The sequence below is a fragment of the Cupressus sempervirens genome, chromosome 3 (assembly GCF_028749045.1).
Source record: "Cupressus sempervirens isolate cs-2001-9-10 chromosome 3, ASM2874904v1, whole genome shotgun sequence".
Classification (NCBI taxonomy): Eukaryota; Viridiplantae; Streptophyta; class Pinopsida; order Cupressales; family Cupressaceae; genus Cupressus; species Cupressus sempervirens.
In genome coordinates, this window is record NC_143120.1 from 868,640,475 (window position 1) to 868,661,907 (window position 21,433).

General features: G+C 31.9%; 1 protein-coding gene across 1 annotated transcript; it reads left to right on the top strand.

The window, feature by feature from the left end:
* The first annotated feature begins 18,062 nt into the window (after nt 1-18,062).
* LOC149569539 (uncharacterized) lies at nt 18,063-19,489 on the top strand. The gene is made up of 4 exons (XM_089822214.1): nt 18,063-18,373; nt 18,606-18,739; nt 18,852-18,961; nt 19,063-19,489. The coding sequence occupies exons 1-4, from the start codon at nt 18,337-18,339 to the stop codon at nt 19,223-19,225; spliced, it is 444 nt and encodes a 147-aa protein (XP_089678340.1). The 5' UTR covers nt 18,063-18,336; the 3' UTR covers nt 19,226-19,489.
* Nucleotides 19,490-21,433: the final 1,944 nt, after the last annotated feature.

Here is a 21,433-nt window from a genome sequence, read left to right on the forward strand (position 1 = left end):
AGTAGGTGAGACATTCTCGGTTGAGGTCTCTTCTCTACTTAATTTGTGTTTGTTTTAGCACTAACCAAATTTTGTGTCTTTCTTTATCTTCTTTTTATTTTTCACCTTTGTGGATGAATGTGATTTAGACCCCTTTGTCTTGGGGACTCATTGCCTTGGACTAAGTGATGTTCTATCTCATTTCAATTCATCATATTTTTCTTTCTCTAGTTTACCATGAGTTTGAGTTGACCCACAATATTAATAAAGTGGGGGCTAAATGTACAATCTTAAATTGGAAGCACTTCAATTTAATGATGATTTAGCACCCATTTAATGTGATTTCATCATAAATTTCATTTTCTATTTATATTCCTCCTAGATAGAATTGGGGTATGATGTAATAGATCCTCCTTAGAAATCTTATTTTATGGCACAAAGCTCAAGGAACAACCTATCCACTTGGGCCCTTCCTTCCCTTCCGCCAATCACTTAGAATCTCATTTTTAATACAAAAATTGGGTTTTCTCGAGACTTGCACCTTATTTCCCAAAGTTGGGACCCATTCTAGGACCTCAAGGGAATCCTGACAGTTTATGAAATTGGTCACTAGGGACACAATGCATCCTTAACAATTTGCAGTATCCTTGATGATGTTGTGCATCCATACTTAGGACCTATTTTTGGGATCTCCTTCTAGTCTCTAAGTTGGGATTGGTTTGAGGCAAGAATCTAGTTTCTAGTTGGCTAATAAGAGAAATTTTATTTTGAGTACTTTATAAGCACATCCATTTGCCTCATTTTGATATCCATCCATAATCCACAAGTCATATCTAATGGATACATAAACCATTGCATTCAAAAATTCTTTAAGCACTCAAGCATTCAAGAAAGTTCTCCATTGAAGGTCAAGGATTCAATCGTTCAAGAAATTGAAGGAGTTTATGCAAGATCTAGAATTTTCAACATTCAAGATTTTCCTCCATAGATTTGGTGTCCTTTTTTTCATCTTCTACATTCATCTCTCCAAGATCCACACTCATTCTTGTTGTTAATTAGGATTGTGCCTATAGCGTGATACAGTGTCAAGCTATCCTATAGGAACATGAAATTTTTTAAGGTTGTGGGTGAACCTATGATGAGAATAAATGTCCAGGTGAAGGGTCAATGTCCCCTAATGAATGACACAAAACTAAAAATGGACAAGAAAATGGATAGAAGGATATGCTTATAAAACTAACAATATAAACAAATGTGGTGATGCATTGATTAATATGACATACTTGTAACCACAACTTTTCAAATCTATTCATAAAATATCACTGCAAATTTACAAATCAATCCGAAAAACTTGCAATAATAAATCTATGAAAAGATTCAGTATCCTAATATATGAAAAGGAAAACACTTGTGTTTTCAAAGATTCAAAATAAAAACATGAAACACAATCACAAATCTGTGCTATGGGATTTCAAATATGCATGCAAATGTCATAAGGAAATTGACTAAATAAAGGTTTAGAATATAATTCCTTAAACAAAATCTCACAAATAAAAATTGAATACATAAGAAAAATTGAGAAGGAATAAATCTGCACATATGAATAATTAGGAAATCTACTACAATTTGCATGCCAAAACAGTCAAGCATGATTTAAGAGGTGCAAAATCATGAGCAAAAGTTAGAACCCTAAAAAAAAAGGTTAAAATACAATAAATAGACCTCTCAAAACCTTTAAATAGGCTTGGAAAAAAATAACAAGTTGGATTTTATAGTCATTTCTTACATCTGATTCCCAAAAGCATAAATAACCCTAAAAATTAATTACTTTACTCTTGGTGCAAAAATTCTAAAATAACTTAGTGTGCCGCTGGTGAAGACTAGGTTCATGTCTCTGGGATTCAGTTCCTCTGTGTGCTACCAATATGGATTTTTTTAAATCAAGTATGTCATGATTAAGAGTTTGATGCTTTTCCTATTCTTTTTGAAAGACGAGGCTTCATTATAATTGATTTATTCCTTTCTACATACTTATATAGTTGATATTGCATACTCTATGTGTTGACTTGATGTCTTACTTGATAATAATTTTCCCATGAAAAATGATGAAGTCAACTTTATTGTAATTGATCTATTTCTCTCACTGCATGCTATGGTTTTGCTTACTATCATGACTTTTATGGTTTGAAGCTCTCTTTGTATCTATTGAAACTTGTTAGAAACTTTACACTCTGAATAAGGGATTTTCTTGTGTTGGATACCATGCTCTATTGGTAAGAAACTAAAGTTGCTTCTTGTTGTGAAAATTGATAGTCATTGGGCTCAAGTTGGAAAATCTTTGTAAAATACTTGAAGTGTTTTCTACAAATCTAAATACCATGGCAATACATTTTTTACATTGAATATCTTTTTTGTTATTGAAAACAAAGGCCTTATATTGTTTGATGCATGATTATGAGTATAATAACACCTCTATTAAAACTTGATCATGGACATACATTACTATTACCTTGACTTCCTTATATTGACATAAAAAATGGACAATTTTTAGATTTTGATACATATTGTAGATGCTTAAAATCATCCCAAACTCTATATTAATTCATTTAATATTTCCTTTGACATTATAATTATTTATTTATTAATTAACTATATTTTTCATATTCTTCTACTTATTTAATTAAATAGGTTCATTTCCCTAATGTATTTAAATTTAATTTAAATATTTCCCCTCTAATGTATTCAATTCATTTAATGCATATTGCTCCATAAATCCTCTTTTAAATAAATTTTAATTTATTTAATTCCCTCCACTTTATTAAATTCTCTAATCCTATGATTAAGCTAAATCCTATTTAATTTAATCCTAATCCCATCCTAAAACCTAGTCTAGACCCATCACTATCATCCTTCTAAGCCTATCCATTAATTAATCCCACTTTATTATCCTAAACCTCTTTTAATCACCTCTTTAGCAATTAAATGGTTGCTCAAACATGTGTGAGCACACCTTGAGCCTCTCAACCATAAAAGCTCTTTTTGACTTTTACATGGTTGTCCTTTAGCTCATATGTCTCCCTTGTGGCACCTATGTGGATGAAACATAGATGCCACCTCCCCAAGGCCTCTCTCAAACCTATAAATAGATCCCTTGTCTCAAGCATTTTTCATCTGCCTCATTTGCATTGTTATCATGCTAGTTTAGAGTTAGAGCTTTCTAGTTGTTTTAGAGATTTGTATATTACTAAACCCTTTTGGTAGATGTTAGATTTATTGCACTTATGCTTGCATCTCATACTAGATTATTATTTCTAGTTTATTTCATTGCTTCATTCCATTTCATATTCATATCCATGGAATCCTTTGAGGATGGCTTACTCATAGCCATTGCTTGAAGGCATTTCACATACATTTTAGTGTAGATTCACATTTGCATGTTTGCATTCATTCATATCAGTTTGAAGGGATTCATTCATAGTTGTGTTTGGGAGAGCACATCTACATCCCTCACTCTTCAACACACCAACAAGGCCTCTTATGGGCATCCTTGTTGAGCTGCTTTGAGGTTGTGTGGGGACTCTTTCTTATCGGTTGCATTAGTATTAAAACACAATATTAGCTAGTAGTTTTCTTGATTTTAGTATGGTTTTATGCACATGCTACTAAAATTTTATGGTTTACATACATGTTCTTGACAGGTTAGGTTTTCACGTATACACATAGAGCACCCTTCTTTTTTATTGTTTAGTCATATCTATTTATACACTATAATTTATTATTTTCTTCTTTGACTATAAGTTCCCAAAAAATTAAAATATAGACAACCCTTAACACCATGTTGAGGTCACAAATTCTTTTTAGAAGGCTATTGTCTCATATTTAGTCTCATGACTGTTTTAAAAGAATTCATCTAATTACCAGTCAAATCTTGCTTCTTTCCCCAACATATTTTACAACCATGGATGGAATGTTGTTTGTATATTACAATGAAGATTGTTTATGATATTTAATATCTATTATTTCCTTAGATCCGCTATGGTATTTCACTTGATTCATATAATGAACATTGGGAAGATACAAATCTTATAAATACTCCAATATTCTTTGAACATTTGACCCTGTATTACTCTTGTATTTATGACTCCAAAATATCATGTGTCTCCTTAGAAGCTAATAAACCTTGCTTAAATGCCAAAAATGATCTAAATTTTTTTTTTTTGTGTTTCAATATCAGTGAGTATAAATGGACAAGGTTTAAACACATCTTTATTTAATGGCTATAAATGTGTATCACAAGTTGTAATAATAAACCAAAAAAATATTGTCTAAAAAAAATGGCCTTCTCTTATCTAACTGAATTTACAAGGATTCTATCTACGTTAGAAGCTTGCACACCCTATTTTGGGAAAAAACCTAGATCAAGGTTTTTCAAGATTCATTCTCATTTTCCCACAAAACACCATGCAAAATGACTTCTTTTATTTATTTTTACTCCATTTGATCTTTGATGATTCTATTCTTTCTATGATGTTGATGTTGACATTGGCTTAAGATGTGTTTCTAGATTTTGTTGGAAGTCATTTCTTGTTCATGTTTTCTATAATTTACAAATCTTGTAGCATTGCTAATATACACAGCATCATTAAATTGTTTCATGATAACCATGTGCTTGAAAAATTGGAATCCTTGATTGCTTCTATTCTTCAAAGGTTTGACTTTATTGATATATATGTATTAACACCATTAGTTTCCATAGAAAATTACTTACTAAGAATAGTTTGAGTATATAATCATAATGGTGCTGTGATTATTTTGTATATCCTTACTGATGCATTTTAAAAATGAAAGAGGGTTTTGATATTATGTTGGTTATCTCATATATTTCCTTTACTTTGTGGTCATTAATTTTGTAACAATGTTTCCTTTGAAACTTAACCTTGATTGAATTAATACTTTGAATGAATGCTGTAATAACTTTGTGAGCGTTAATGCTTTTGTAGAAAAAAATATTTCACTAGAATCATAAGCCACCCCCACCCACTTTTTTGTATATACCATGGCTTTGTGCTAATTGAATTGCATCTTCTTCTTGCATAACTTGCTGACTTCATTCAATTTTTTCTATTTTTGAATAGTCATCTTATACCCTCTCTTTGATTCATTCATGAATCTGGAGAACACATCATGCTATTCACCTTTTCTCTAAATCAGTCTATATCCCTTTTCTCTTTTTGAAACATGGTATTAGAATTTTCTTTGGAGATAGCAACACAACTTTGTGATTCTTTGCTTATTTCATTTGTTTCCCTTTGTACCTCCTCTATGATTTATCTTTGCATTACTAACATTTTATGTTTAATATCTTATGCACTTAGCTACAATTCATTTAATTTCATCAGATTAATGATCATTTATCTCATGCATACTTAATCTGTTCCTGGACATTACACAAATTCATTATATAAAATCATGGCATTTTCTTCAGTATTTCAAGTTTTAAGTCATTCCTTATTTTTATTCTGTATAACGTGATTGAATGTTTACTAATGTAGCAATCAACATGCCAAGATGCATCATTGCTTAGTCTTTTTAGACTAACCCCCCTCTCAATATCTTGCAGATGCCTATTCTCGAGGAGCACCTTGGCAACCATCTAGCTAGGAATGTAACTTTCAATTTTTCATCATGCTCAGATAATGATGGATCCTAGCCCTACCCTTATTTCTCAACTTCTTGACCACTATTCATTTATTTGCATTGTATAGCTCATTTAGGAGTTTGTATAACATTCTTCTACAATGTACTTCTCCATTTGTAAATAGAATGAAAATTGTCATTTTTGCATATACTGTGGTAATATATTTGATTATGAATATAAAGATCTATCTATTGTATGATTTATTAGCTCTTTCTCCCTATATTTTGTGGTTCATCCACCTTTGAAGTTGTATAATTCAAATACCAAAGTTTTGTAAATGTAATGACAAGCAAGTGACTGAGAGAGGGGGAGGGAGGTGAATCAGGAACCAATAAAAAATTTTGCACTTAGATTATTTCACCTATATTCCTTATGATTATCTAATCTATTTCCATGCATGGACATAAATCAATAAACAAATCAACACCATAACACTTTGACACAAGATATGGTAAGGTAAAATTGGGGTGGGGATGACACCCACAAGCTTCACTACTGCAATAATAAAGTTGGTTTGTTAGGGCTTACAATTGATCACTTATGGTGATCTACTCTGTTAGGAGTATGAAGGACTACTAGCAAAAGGATTTTATAATACAATGAAGTGTCTTCTTTGTTAAGAGACTTAGCATAAGAATGTTAGGTCCACCTGGTTAAAGGATTTGATTGATGCACCTGTTAGGATGAATCAACAAGATGATCTCTACAATGCAACTTGATTTTCTAAATAAGATCCTTTGAATAATATATGATCACTTGATTGTGATGGATGAATCTCCACTCTTCCCTATATATTGCCTTGCAATCTAATTACATATTTTTCTCCATATTCACTTCTTGTCTCAAAATAATCATGTATCTTCTATTCTTTCATATTATACAATATAGAAAAAGGAAAGTGTCATCCTTATATACCCTTCAAACAATAACTCTATACCAAGTTGGCTCCCACAATAGATATCTTTCTAAAAACCAAATATACCTTTAGGTCAGCCCATATACTGATTCTTGAGCAATACAATGATTTTGATCTTTTTTTGACACTCAGGTAATGTAGTGAGCTCAAGTGACACTGTTGCTCAGTTGGCACTAGGTGCTCAGATGATATTGTGAAACTTAGGTGATATAGTTAGTTTGGTTTACACAGAGAGATTAGTTAACTTTGTGAACTTGGTTCATACATGAAGCCTATTTCCCACTGATAATACTAAATAAATTAATTTATATTGTGAGCTTGGTTAACACATCTTCATCTGCTTGGGCTACACTAAATTTTCTCCCTGGTGGAAAGCTCGGTTGCAATATTAACCAACCTTCCTAGATAGCTTAAGTGTTTTTTCACTCTTTGAAAATATATCTTACCATAGGGTCAAAAATCTTCCCCCCTTGGCATTAGTGACAAAAACACTTATCTTGAGTAGTTCTATTAGTAATACAAAAATCTTTTTAATCAAGCTTTTCCTGTCAAACTCCCCCTTTGCATGTACTTCGTTCTGTAACTCGGTTGTAATTTATTTGAATTTGGATTTTTCAAAATTGTTTTTGTTTGACTAAACATTTGATCTTATACATATTCCTCTTATACATGTTCTCTATACATATTTCCTCCTTTATTATATACATACTATGTTTTTCCCCTTCTTTTTGTTACAAATGTAGAAAACATATATATTTATAAAGTAATACCAAAATGTGTGAGGAAATCATTATGCACTTTCAAAATCATTTGTGTCATGTACTAATGTCTTTGCATGTGCCAAATTCTTCTACATCACATGCATATGAGGAAGTATCATACTCTAGATGTCTAAAGTGGGTGCCCTTATTTTGGCTTCCTCCCTCGACAACCCTACCTACAAATCTATCAACAATATGACCTTTACAAAATAATTTAAGTTGGTATTGGGTCAAGTGCTAACTAACTAGCACTGTTCTTCATATCTTCATCAAATTTTGTTAGTTTGTCTTTTATTTCCCTAGTGAAAATTGATGTATCACACAATTTTACAAACAATTAAAAAACATTCTTTACAACTCCTTCAAGAGTTCCAATAAGAGTGGAAAGTTCCACTTGATTAATATCAATTTTCTTTGGTACATTCTCCAAAAATTTATTCTCAAACTTTCCTTTTGCCCTTTGCAGAAGTTTCTCCTACCCATCTATATCCTTATTGAATTTTTGTACAATATCTACTAATTTCTCAATAACACGAGCCTCATTATTTACCTCAATTTGTAATACATGTATCCAAAAAATGTCCTTGATGTCTTCAAGAACTTTACCTCTGTCTCTTTCTACTCTCAGCTTCTTTTACTATGCCCTTTTCCTTCATAGATCACTAAGGATCTCCATTTGATCAACAATGAGATTGGATTGATCCCAATTTGGAATCACAATATCAATATCAAGCTCTATCTCATCAAATATCTTTACCTTCTCCTTACCTTTTGAACAAGGAGTGATAATAATTGCTTTATCCTTTTCCTCATCTTTCTTATCCTCTCTACTTGGTTGACTCTTAGGTTATTCTTTGCCTTCTTTGTCAACCTTATCTTTATCCTTTGGTTTTTGCTTGGTTAAAGATCTCCTAGAGGTAGATGGATTTTGCTACTCAGTTCCTACACAAAGCCTATTTCCCACTAATAATATTGAACAACTTGGTTTATATCATGAGCTTGATTAACATAGTGTACCTTCATTTGCTCAGGCTACACTAAAATTTTCTCCTTGGTGGAAAGCTCGGTTGAAGTATTAACTGACCTTCCTGGATAGCTTAAGTGGTTTGTCACTATTTGATGGTATGTCTTTCCATAGGGTCAACACAAATATGACACCTTAAAAGTTTCAACCAATACCAATGTACCTTAGCTATAAACCTTGTATATGTATGCCAATTTTAACACGATGCTAAAATTGGTAACAATTCCTAAGGTGAATTTCAAGCACATTTATTCATTATTTTTTTCTCTTTTATTTCTTTTCCTATGATTTTTGAAGTTGATTCAAGGCTATTGCATCAACATACTTTATTACATTTTAAATTCAAGAGCACATTCATAGATTTGCATTGATTCATGTTGGATCTACTTATACTACTTGCTAGCATTATCTATTTCTATCTCAATATAAAGGCGAATCCCTAAACTAGGGTTTGGCCAAAGCACCCCCCACCCCCACACATCCCCTCCCCCCCACAAACCCTAACCCCCCCACTCCCACCACATAAAAAAAACAAAAACATTTTCTTAAAGGTTTTAGATCTCAGAAGAAAAAATAGAGCATAGATTCGAATGCCCTTTTTCGCAAAACTTTAGAGGTTCAAAAACTACTTCTCAATTAGAAATTATTGAGTAGGGATGCATTGTGACCTTGCTAGATTGACCATGCTTGTCTAGATTGACCCTACTTCTCTTGGTTGACCATGCCCAATCTAGATTTACCTTGATAAAAATACTAAAGATTTTTTGGTTTCAAAGATCTCACTGTTTTAGGTTTGGTTCCAATTTTTCTCACAATTCGAAGTTGCACAAGAACTAGAAAACTAGATCCAATATTCTATCTCACTTTTCAAGGTAAGTCATTTAAATTCTTTCTTCATTTTAGCATTTCTACTTTCTATATTATAGTCTAACTTTTATTTCATGTCTCTTGCTACATTAGGGTTTAAGGATCTTGTCTTCTTTCTCTAATTCTATAATCATTAGATGTTTTTTTCCATTAGTGCCCCTTCATCATTTAACTAGCACAATTATTCCTAGATCTAGTTACATTGGAGTTAGAATTGAAAGGATTGATCTCCTTAACTTTCCTTTGAGGTATAAGGTTGTCAAACCCCTGAAATGTGAAGTAATTGATACCTATTTTGACTGCTTCACATTTCATCTTATACAACTCTTCAACTCTTAGCTTGACTTTGTATCCAACTTCACAACCTTTTTTATTTTCTCTATTAAAACATTCATACGTTATTCTAGAATTTGATTGATATATCATTAATATAGTAAGTTGCATTTTATTATATATAATAATAGATTGTTTAGTTATTTGTTGGTTTTATAATAACACTTCCATATATAGTTTGTTTATTTTCAAACTATCATGGTATTTTTAATTAAATTAAATTTCTAATTGGCTAGAGAAATCTATTCTTATTCAAGCAACTTCAAAGGATTCTTCTTACATTTGTTTCCCTTTCTTTCAATACTAATTTTATCTTCACTTAGTTACATTTTCTTTTCTTTAAGTTCTTGATGCACTAAACCCTTTATTTCATTATCATCATCATCATCATCACTTTCCTATTAGATCTACTTTCTCTCTTTTGGCTTACTATTTTTCTCTAGGTTTATTTTTCTCAACAATTTTATCTTTTTCAAGCACAATAGTTGAAATTATCTTTTTTCCCAAAGGTTTTTGTCTATTCATAAAGTTGTGTGAAAAGGAAAATAAATAATGATCCTTCCTAATCTTTGTGATTCACAAGGAGAAAAGGGGGCATTAGTAGACTTGTATAAAATGCTTCTAGAAGGAACACCTAGCTTCTCTTCCAAGCCTTAGGTAATACTTTTAAAGTTTAAATCGTTTACCTTCTTTAATATATTAATTGACATATAAATTTGGAGGTACCAAATCTCTTCATTTTGGGGTTCTTTGATTTTTGACTAGTCATTTAGGTCTTAGATAGTTCATACAATAATTTAGGAATATATTTTTTTTGGTTTAGAAAACATCCATAAAATAATAATCCTTATCCAACATGAATGTTATTACTTCCTTATACCTTTATACCACTCTTGTTGGGGTTACACTTATATTTTTCTTCAGCCTTAAAGTCAAACATTTAAGTCATGGGAGTGCCCAAGTTGAAGTTGAAGTTGAACCTTCGGGTCAATTCAACTTCAAGTTCAGTGATTTTATAATATACTTTTGAGTGTCGAAGTCGAAGTTGAATCTTCCAGCCAGTTCAAGTTCAACTTCAAGTTCTGTCATTAGCACAAAATGTTAAAAATAGGCCAGTCATTCTCCTATTTGTCAGAATTCCTATTCACATATGGGGAGGTTGAAGTTGAAGTTGAAGTTGAAGTTGAAGTTTTAGGTCAGTTCAACTTCAACTTCAAGTTCATGTTGGAATCGATGCAAATTGCAATGTTCAGTTCGAAGTTTTAGTTTCAACCTTGGCAATCAGAAGTTTGAGAATCATTATGATTCAATAAAGATTGGGATCTTCAAAATTATATTTGAAATGGTGAAGCCTGAAAAGAATCCACCATTCTTAAGTTCAAAGCTCATGGACAGTTTTGAGTATGCAGTTCACATATCAATGGCCCAGATTTAGCAGTTGGAATTTGTGGCTCAAATTCAAAATCAAGCTCAGATCCTGTTTCAAGGTTCCAATTCTAAGACCCAAGGCAAGAAGAGGATGGTGGATAATGAGATCCAATGGAAGTCAAAGGAAATCATTGTTATCTTCCATGAAAGATGCATTGATGATAATGGAGGATATGAATTTGAAATTAGGCCTTATTTCATTATAAGTAATATGTTTTGGCTTTCCAGGAACTTGATAAATTTGTAAATGAATATGGTCATTTATGGTGGAGACATAATAGGAAAATTGACATGAATCTGTATATGCTAGTGACTATGAGGTCATAGATCTTTGCGTGAGCTTTAAGACACTCCAAACTTGACAATAAGAGAGGCGACACTAGAGATTATTCAACTAATAAAATATGCAGTTGAAGTTGATCATCCTAAAGTTTTATCATGCACGGGCATCTTAGCATTAGAAGGCTATCTTATGAAACTTACAATTAAATTCCAACATATGATTTATGTGCAGGTATTGGGGTATATACTATTATAAGTTTTAATACAACCTGTAACCACAGATTTTTGACAACATTAAAATAATAGTAACAATGCAGGGGGCATAAATTTTAGCTCCACCATTGGATCTGATTGAATTTTGGATATGTTGCCCAAAATCAAGTTTTCTAAATCTTCAATAAAGAGATCTTCAAAATTTGACCAAGGTAAAAAGTTATAATGGACTGTATGCAGGTCTGTCAACATATCAGCCAATGCAAATATTCTGCAGTCAGGAAATAGTCATGTTTCAAGGCCCATAGATTTTAATCTAACTATTGGATTAAGATAAATTCAAGATATGTTTGAGGAAACCTAATTATCTAAAATCTCTCCAAGTCATTTTGCAAGATTCCTGACGGATCAAAAGTTATGACTATTTAAGTGCAGCAATATATTAATGACATTTATAGGATCATGATTGCACTCTGTAACCAACACATGCCATCTGTCCAAGAATGCACAAGGGATTCATTTTAAATTTGGTAAAAATATTTGTTATAATTTATGAAACTTTAAAGTGGCTCAGCCATTAAAATTCCAAAGGGGTAAGAAGAAGGCGAGTCATGAGAATGATTAAACTATTTTTTCAAGAAATGGTTATGGAAACCAAAAGACAACCCAAAATGTTATTTATTGCAAGATTCAGATGTAATGAGGGTTCTTCTCTTCACCAGCAATTCTATAGCTACAGGAGAGGGAGAATACATTTTTATGTGCACTGATTGTAACAGGGAGGGTAATAGCAGTGTTATTTCTATTTTTCTGCAACTTGACTGTAATGACAGAGATAAAATAATATTTTTGTTGTTTTGTTATGCATTTGAAATAAAAGAGAGTTTCATACATTAGATTCTAAAGTCTGAATATGGTTTTCTTGGATTGAAAATGATTTTACAGTCATTTCTTTCATGTTTTAGGTGCAGTTTTGCATTATCATTCATATTCAGCAAAATAAAATAATGCTTCTTTGTGCTTTCCCTATGATATGAGAAACTGGATAGGTAGTCCTGTGGCTATTTGTTCATTTTCTTTCTTCATTGTACAGCTTATAAATCTTATAATCGTATTTATCCCATAGTGATGGGTGAATGCTAGAAAACCTTTATGTTAACCAGTTATTTAAATTCTCTAAATATCTTTCTAAGAGGGAGCTGTACCTCTCAATTCAAAGGAAAGCTATCAATCTCATGATAGTATTTCCAATTGTTAGTGGCAATTGTTCTTCTATTTGGGCATCTTAATTCATTCTTTGTATTTAATTTTGGAAGGAAAAAATTTTTTACTAACAGTTGGTATCTTGTATTTCATATTCATCTCATTCTAAGAAATTTTGTGGTAAACACAATATGGTGTCTCTAATCTAGGTGGATCTTGAAGACCTCAAAATTTCAACCCACTCAATATCTCCCGAAATTGGCATCAAGCATAGAGCATGATGAAATGTTCCTGACATAACTTGAAGTGTGTCAAAAGGAGTTTGTTTGCTCAAGATATGCTTGGTCAAAGTTTAGGTCAAACTAGAGAACCATGGGTTGACCAAAAAGGTGGAAATTTGACCATCTCAAAAGTGGTCAATAATGAGTTTCAAATTAACAAGCTCATTGAGATCTTTCCAATGACGTTCATTTTGTCGAAAAAATAGTTCATATGTGAAAGTTATGGTTGTTTGAAATTGGAGGATTTTTTTTTTGATGACATCATCATCCTCATTTTATGCTCTTAATAATATAACAAGTTTTAAAATAACCGTATACTCCTAAATATAATATATATGGTTAATATGAACCATATATTATTATGATTTTTATAAAAAGGGGCTATATATTGTTATTTGTTAAAGGGTTGGTTTATTTTGTACGAATTAGAATTATAAAAGCCAAAAAAAGGTTATTTATTTGGATATAATTTTGAATGAGTTTGCATTTTTTTTGGAGATTATAATGTAAGCCCAAAATTATAAGGGTCATTATTTTCAAGGATAGTAGTAAAATTGGGAGATTTAGGTTATTTAATTATTTTAAATAAGGAAAATAGTAATTATATTTTTTATATGGTTTCGAGCCAAATATGGCCAATATCAAGTAGAAAAGGGGAATTATTTTCCTTTGAAGGACAATTATCTTGGAAGGAGATTTGGGGAGAATTTTGGAGTTAAATTCTTTTGCGAAGAATTAAAGAGCTAAGTGGTCTCATGAATGAGATAAGAACTTAGTGAAATTCTTTGAGAAAAATCCCATGACTTTTTTGTCATTATTGTAAAGGCTTAATGCCCATTGAGAGATAGTTGCAATTTTATTGCTTAGCATTGTAAAAGGTGACGAAGGAGCTAGGCACAAACATGTTGCTAGCAAGTTCCTGTCATCAAAGCATAGAAGCAGGAAGAAGATTGTAAATCCATGGTGATGTATGAGTTTTGCATTATAATAATGGCATCGATCTTGCGAGTTTGTAGATTTGGAGACATACCTAGAGTCTGGTGATCTCTGAAATCAAATCCTTTGTCTCTTGTTCTTTTTGATGCATGTTTTTTTCTACTTAGTTATTTTTTTCATTTATAAGTATTATTTGTTCAGTTCACAAGAAACTTTAGTAACGATCTTCATTTTAGATCTGTATCCTAGTGAATCTTAAAATTGTAAGTGATTCATAACAAGGAGTTTACAGACTAGTCTCAGTAACCTTCATATCTTAAAAGCTATGCATATGATCCCTAATATGACATCTGATTGAAATATCCTTCCTTGAAATGATATTATTGATTCTAGGAAATTAGTTCATAATGTTAAAAAAAAAGTCACAAAAACAATTAGAGTTCAACATTAGAACTGATACTTGGGTTCCTTTGTTTCTACTTACTCTCCACTAGTTTTTGTTAAAGTACTTAATGCTAGATCAAATTCTTTACCTTCTTTTTACATTACAAATGTAATTTTATAGTAGTTTTAATGGTTGAACTCCCTCTATTAGTAAAACAAACATAATATGCAATGACCATAGAGACATACTTGACACTTAAATCACCAATTTTATTAATGACTAGTGGCCTATTATTTAATCTAGACACAATGAATTTTAAACTTTGTCATTCTTTATATATTTCAAGATTGGTACATCTATGGTAGAGCACATACTAGTCACCTCTCTTATGGATTTCATAGTGATCATTTGGGGTTGGTCCAACCAAAAGAATTCCTCATGTATCCAACTTATCACTTTCCTGACCATTTCTTATTCATAGATCATGAGGAAATGACTTCATACATCTAATTTCATTTCCTCTAGGTGGGCATACCTTAATTTTAACATGAAATGATCATCCAATGGAGTATCTTTTATGAAATCAACTAATTTCACATGATTTTATTTACTCAAGCGGGGATGAATGTATGTATAAATATCTTTGGTGTGGATAAGATCAATGGATACATGTGAGAGAATTCCCCTATGAAGTCATTCAAAACATATTTGTGGGATCACTTCTTAAAAATAGTTTTTGATTTTTCTTCCATGAAAAAGCTTCAGACTAGATATGATGAATTCTAAAAACTTAAGGTTTGTAGGAAACATAGAAAAATACCTAGGAAATGATGGGTGTGGTCATGTTATAGTTCTAGCAGTTATCATTGCACCAAAAGATTGACCTATTACTTCTTAATACAACCATTAGACTTATAGAAGATACATGGGGTTTTTAAACCATTTTACAAACCTGAAAGGTGGATGTTAGTGGTTATTCCAACAATCCTCCCCTCAACATCACCCATGAGGATTTAAACCCGTGATCAAGCTTTGATACTACTTGCTATAACTAGCAGATACTGTTGCACCAAAATATTGACCTATTAATGTCTAATACAACTACCAAACTTATATAAGAAAAAAGATGTTATTAAACCATGCCATGAGCTTTGAAGGAAAATGTTGGTAGTTAGCCCAACATAGGATCTACAAATAAGTGATTCTTCAATCTTCTTCTAATCTTCATTTAGTGTCCATATTTTTTTGTCTCCCCACTTTACTCGTTTTCAAATATTTTGTTAATATTCTTCTCTAGATATCCAAAGAAAATATATAAGTATTCTCAATGGCAATCATCCTTACTAGACTCAACTCCTCTTATGTACTTGGCTTCAATTTTTGGCTTTATAGTGATCTATTTTGATCAAGATTTGATAGAAATATTGTATGAACTTTGATAGATCTACCAACTTTCTTCAATCTTTACATCTTATTCAGAAACTCAAGCTCATAAGATCAAGAAGGATGAACTTCCTATTAAGTTGTCTACCATCTAATCCCTCTTTGTTAAATATATTTTCTTGTCATCTGTCATTTCTCTCTAGCTTATTTTCTCTCCACCAAAAATTGATTTGACCTTTCAATTTGGTCTTTATGAATTTCCTATTAGAATATTTGACTTATTCATACTTGAAGTACTCTTCAATATCATTGATCCAATTGATCAGCTCCTCTAAATTTAGACTTCCATAAAATGTAGAAACTTCAACGCTTGTCTTGTTTTTATTTTCAATATTGGAGTGGCATTAAAAATCCATTTTCTTAAGGATCTCTCATATAGTAGTTGTTCTTACATTTTTCCTTCCTTCTCTGCTTCAAATTTACTTTTTTTCTTATACCCTCTTCACTCCACTCTTCTACACAATGCCTTTTGTAGTGCTTCAACTTGTCTTTAGAGGACTCTAAAATCCTTTGGTGCAATAACATGATTTATCCCTCCATCTCTTTGGTTTCATTCTAGAGGCACTTTCTCACAACCCATATTCTACAAATCTTGGTGTAAAATGCCTCAAGTTTGGTGCTTTATTTGTAGCTTAGGAACTCCCACTCCTCAAAAAATTGTATACTCAAAGATCCTTCTACAAGATTGCCTCACATTTAGTGCTTTGTCTACATGTTTAGGACCACAAGTCATATAATCCACTAAAGAATTCTAATGGTGGACTACCTTGCATTCGAAACTCATTTGTACACTTAGTATCATATTGGCTTTGACACCAAGTGTACTCAGTTATAGTAGATGAATGGTTCTGCCCAATATTCAAACATATAAAAAAAACAAAGAATAATATACAAAATTAGAAGAAATGAGTTACCTTCTATTTCTCAATAAAATGAAATACAAATTTATTAATTTTAATATGTTAGGACATAATTTGGCTTTATAAATTTGCAAATTGGAGCTACAAGCTTTTCTAACCAAGCTTTGTATTGAAGGACACAACTTTGAATGTGTGTGTGTGTGTGTGTGTGTGTGTGAGAGAGAGAGAGAGAGAGAGAGAGAGAGAGAGAGAGAGAGAGAACTTGTGCTATTCTAAAACCATGGTAACCATGTCTTGGAAATCCCATGCCCCATTTTGATGAACACCTTTGGCAACCAAAACATCCAATATGAGACCAATAGATGGTCCTACAACTTTCACAAATGGATGCTTAATGAGGCAACCATGGAAATCCTAAAAATGGGCAATTAGAGATGTGTCTTTTCCATTGTATTTCGCCATGATTCTTCACCTTCCCCTAGTCGATGCCATGATTGGTAATTTTTTGTATTTAGCATTATAATTAGTAAAAACTGGACTTATGAAAAATACATTTTCCTTTAGACATAGGCCACAAATATTAAATAATTTAACTATGCTATGCTCCCTAGAATACTTTCCAAGGTATATGGAGACCTATAATATCTTACATTTAATTTCATTTAGCTAGTCCTAATAGAAAAAAAACAACTCCTTAATCTACTATTATTTTATTTACAATAACTAATTATATATAAGATTATTTAATTTCTTAGAGAATCTTTAAATTAAGAAGACAACTTACAATAATTGTATTGACTTATTATCTGGCTTTGAAATCTTGTAAGAATTAAACCCTTAATAGTCAAGATGATATATATGGATCACAAAATTTCTTTGTAGAGAGTTTTATCATTCAACTCTTGATAAAACATTCTATATGCTTTTGATCTTAAGAATGTTATGATAAAAATCTGAATATTATTTGTATTCAACACATGTTGATTTTATAACTAAAACGAAATAAATTAAATATAATATTTATATATTTTAATTATTTAATTTTTAATATAAATAAATCTTATAAACTATTTTCTAAAATTTATATAATTTTACTAACTTCTTCATTTAATATTTTTAATTAAATTACGCAACACAATATTATATTTTAATCCCAGATAAATCATATTTATTATATTTGAGATGCCAAATTCAGCTCAAGTAAAATAATGGCACTTAATTATTGTTAATGTGACTAATTGTATCTTAACCACCTTAATATGATGTCATTGCTTAAGTCAGAAGCAACTTAGATGCCACTCAATGTATAATACTTCTTTGACATGTCGTCTAACGTTGGAATATATGCTGATCTACTAACAAAAGTTTGCGTTCAATCAACTAATCTACTCTTCTTTGGCCTTATCTGTAAAACGGATGAAATGTTTCTATGAACTTTCCTGAATTTCATTTGGGCAAAGGACTGTCTGAGTATGAATGGTAGATTGACACACTTTTCTTGAACAATTTGAAAGTTAGGTTTGACACACTTTCCCATTTAGTGGGCAAGTTTTAGGTGGGAAAGAAATACTTAATGACATTAAATTATCAAGCCAACTAAAAACAGGTCTAGCCAAGTCATTCTCCCATTCAATCTCATTGGATATAGTCTTTGCTTGTTTCTCTCAGCTTCTCTGAATCAGTTTCATCTTATTTGAGATCTTCACTGCTTCTAACTTTGGAGCTCAATGGGTTCTCTAATGGCAGGATGGGATACTAAGAGAGGCAAGTAATTTCTTTCTTATATATTTTTTTCCTTGTTTGTAGATTTTTAGAATTTATCATATTAAGAGAATGTTGTTTTTGGATTCAATTGTGTTAAAGATTTTGGCATTCATGTTTAGGATCACGTTCTATGATCTGTTATCTAGATTGATGAGAATGAAAATAATCATGTGAAAGTTATAAAAGATATATCTTTTGTTGTAAAAGTCTAACTCTTGTTGTTGTCATTCAGTTTTCATTCACAAGAACTTTTCAATGACGAGAGAAGAAGTAGAAAATTATTGGCGCAATAAGCGTATAATAGAAGAGGAGCATCTATTAGCTGCTTTCAAGTCTGCCGCACGTAGAAAAGCCCAAAACATGACTGTAAGTATCTTATATGTATAATAGTTTCTGGTTTTGATTGTGTAAATAAATTGTATAACTATTCAATACTGTTTAGAAGCTTATAATGACTTAAACACTTCCATATTCACAGAATGAAGATTACAGAAGATTTGAAGACTCTTTAGAAGAAGAAGGAGAAAATAGAGAGAAGATGAAGAATAAGGAAATTGATGGGGAAGTGAGGATTGGTATCAAGGACTGGTAAATAACAAAGAGAAATCAGATCAATTTGGTGTTTTCTTTCTTGTTTAAGTAAGCTTCCATTTGATTATGGTCTTCTAACAATGGTGGTTTTGTGGCAGGTGGACAAAGAGCAGCTATGCATATTTAAACCAACCCCCTGTGAAATCAGTGGAAGAAAAGCCAAAGTCTAGTTATGTTGCCCAGTTCCATATTGCCAATATGGGGAAATCAAATAATTATGAGAGAAGCCCATTCAGTGTTAATGCTGTCAGAGTGTTTTAAGTGGATTTAGGTCCCTAAATTAGCATGGTGATCAATGATAAAGTGGGTATGCTTATTGTGCATATTATGCCACATTTTTGCAATTAGAAATGCTTGTAGTAGGGTAAGTTGAGTGTTTGTATTGTATTGATCAATTTAATTGGGTTACAATAGAGATTTATCTAGTCATGCTTGATTCTCAGTGATGTGATACTGAAATGGATGTGAGAATTCTCTTGAGTCAAAAACTATTATTGCATAAATGGAATTTTTTCACAACTTAAAGAGTCTTCAATTTCTGACCTGAAGATATGTAAATGATTCGAATTGGGTTGGAATTAGAGTTTAGATGGAGATGGTGAATATATAACTACTACATCAGTATTGTAGAACGGTCGTCTTATAAACTCGAATTTTTCCTGCCTTTGTTTATGGGAATGAATTAATTATTGGGGTGGTCGATACAGAGCAACTAGTCAATGTGGATGAACGAGGTTTGGTTGGACTGGTAGCAACTAGTCAATGTGGATAGATGAGGTTTTAGCTTCAGAAGGTTTGGTTGGACCGGTAGCAGAGCTTTTTAAATGTTTATTTTAATGAGAATATTTTGTTTAGAAATTTAGGTAGAAGAGTATATTATTGAAGATGATAAAAATTAATTTTATATTGTGTAAGAAATACAGTTTAGTTGGATGAATGTATTAGAATCTTTTGGTTGTTTGTATTTAGCTTTAATTTAGATTTATATCGGGAATATTAAACTTCATGTATGCAGAAGTGAATTTGGTATTTGAAAATGAATTTGATTTGTAAAAATGGACTTAGAAGAAATTGATGATTATTATAAATTATATGTTTCGATTTTTTGTGCTTGAGTTCGAAATGGGGTAGTGTCATGGGACACTATCAAGGAGCTTGTTAGATAGGGATTAGATCCTCATTGGTTGATATAATTATTTTAAAAAAAAGCATGGAAGATGTGCTTTGGTTTATGATGCAAGCTAGCAATGCATCATGATTTCCTTTATGCTTTTGACCTTGGTGATATTGCACTGTCCTCTCATCTAGTTTCTAAAAGTGATAAGGATTTTCCTTAAACATACAAGATAACATACACATTAACACAAGTATTGGCTCATTTGTATCACAATAAGCTAGATTGAAAACATAATGAAGTTCAAATTCAATTTGAATTCTAGAAGTTTGAAGTTTTTATTCATCATGTGGAGGTGACCTAGGTCAATTCTACAATATAAATTTAAAGTAGAGTGCTGAATGGAAGTTCTAGTTCTAAATTAACACTAGTTCTTGGGAATGAATGTTGATTAGATAAGCTAGGATATGGGTATGATCCTTTTTTAATACAAGAATATGTCACGTGTAGCCTTATTATTTCATAAACAATAATCTAGTTGAATTGGATCCAAAATATAATTGAAAAGGGTATAAGTATGTGATTTTTTTCTTTTTTGAAACAAGGAGGTAAAAAATTTATTGAAGATTAGAAAGCAACATTACAAAGAAAGCAAGGGACCGAGGTCCCAAGGAAAAACAAAAGCATCAAACCATTACCATCATTTGTCACCATCTTCAACCCTATCCTCATCAAGAATATTCATTAAGTCAAGACGGATCTCTTGTGGAACCAACTCCCATTCCTCTATTCTCCTTCCCTCAGCATGCTCTGAAGCCCATTTCACCAAACAATCAACTTCCCTATTCCATTCCCTTGGAATATGAACAAAAGTCACCATTTCCATCAAAGAACTAACCCGTAAAATTTGTTGCACAACCCTAGCCAACTGCCAGCTAACACCATCCACTTTCTCTTCAATAAGAAAATTGATCAAAACTTGAGAATTAGACTCACAAACTATCCTTCGTCACCCTAAAGCATGAGCTCTCTCAAGAGCGACCAGAATAGCCAACCCTTCCACTAGGTTGATGGTCTGTGTTCCTTCATATATCAAAAAGAGGAAGATCACAGAGCCCAGAGAATCCCTACCTATCCCACCCATGCCAGCCGGACCAAGATTTCCTTTTGAAGATCCATTAGTATTGATCTTCAAAACACCATAAGGGGGAGGTTGCCATTTGCCATTCCTATCAATATTTTGCTTCTCACGATGCCTTCTCTTAGTCCTAGTCAAGGCCAAGGGAGACCCTATAATCCCCAATCTCTCCACCAACTCTGTATCCCTTTTCCCCAAAGGGAAATCCACTTCACAC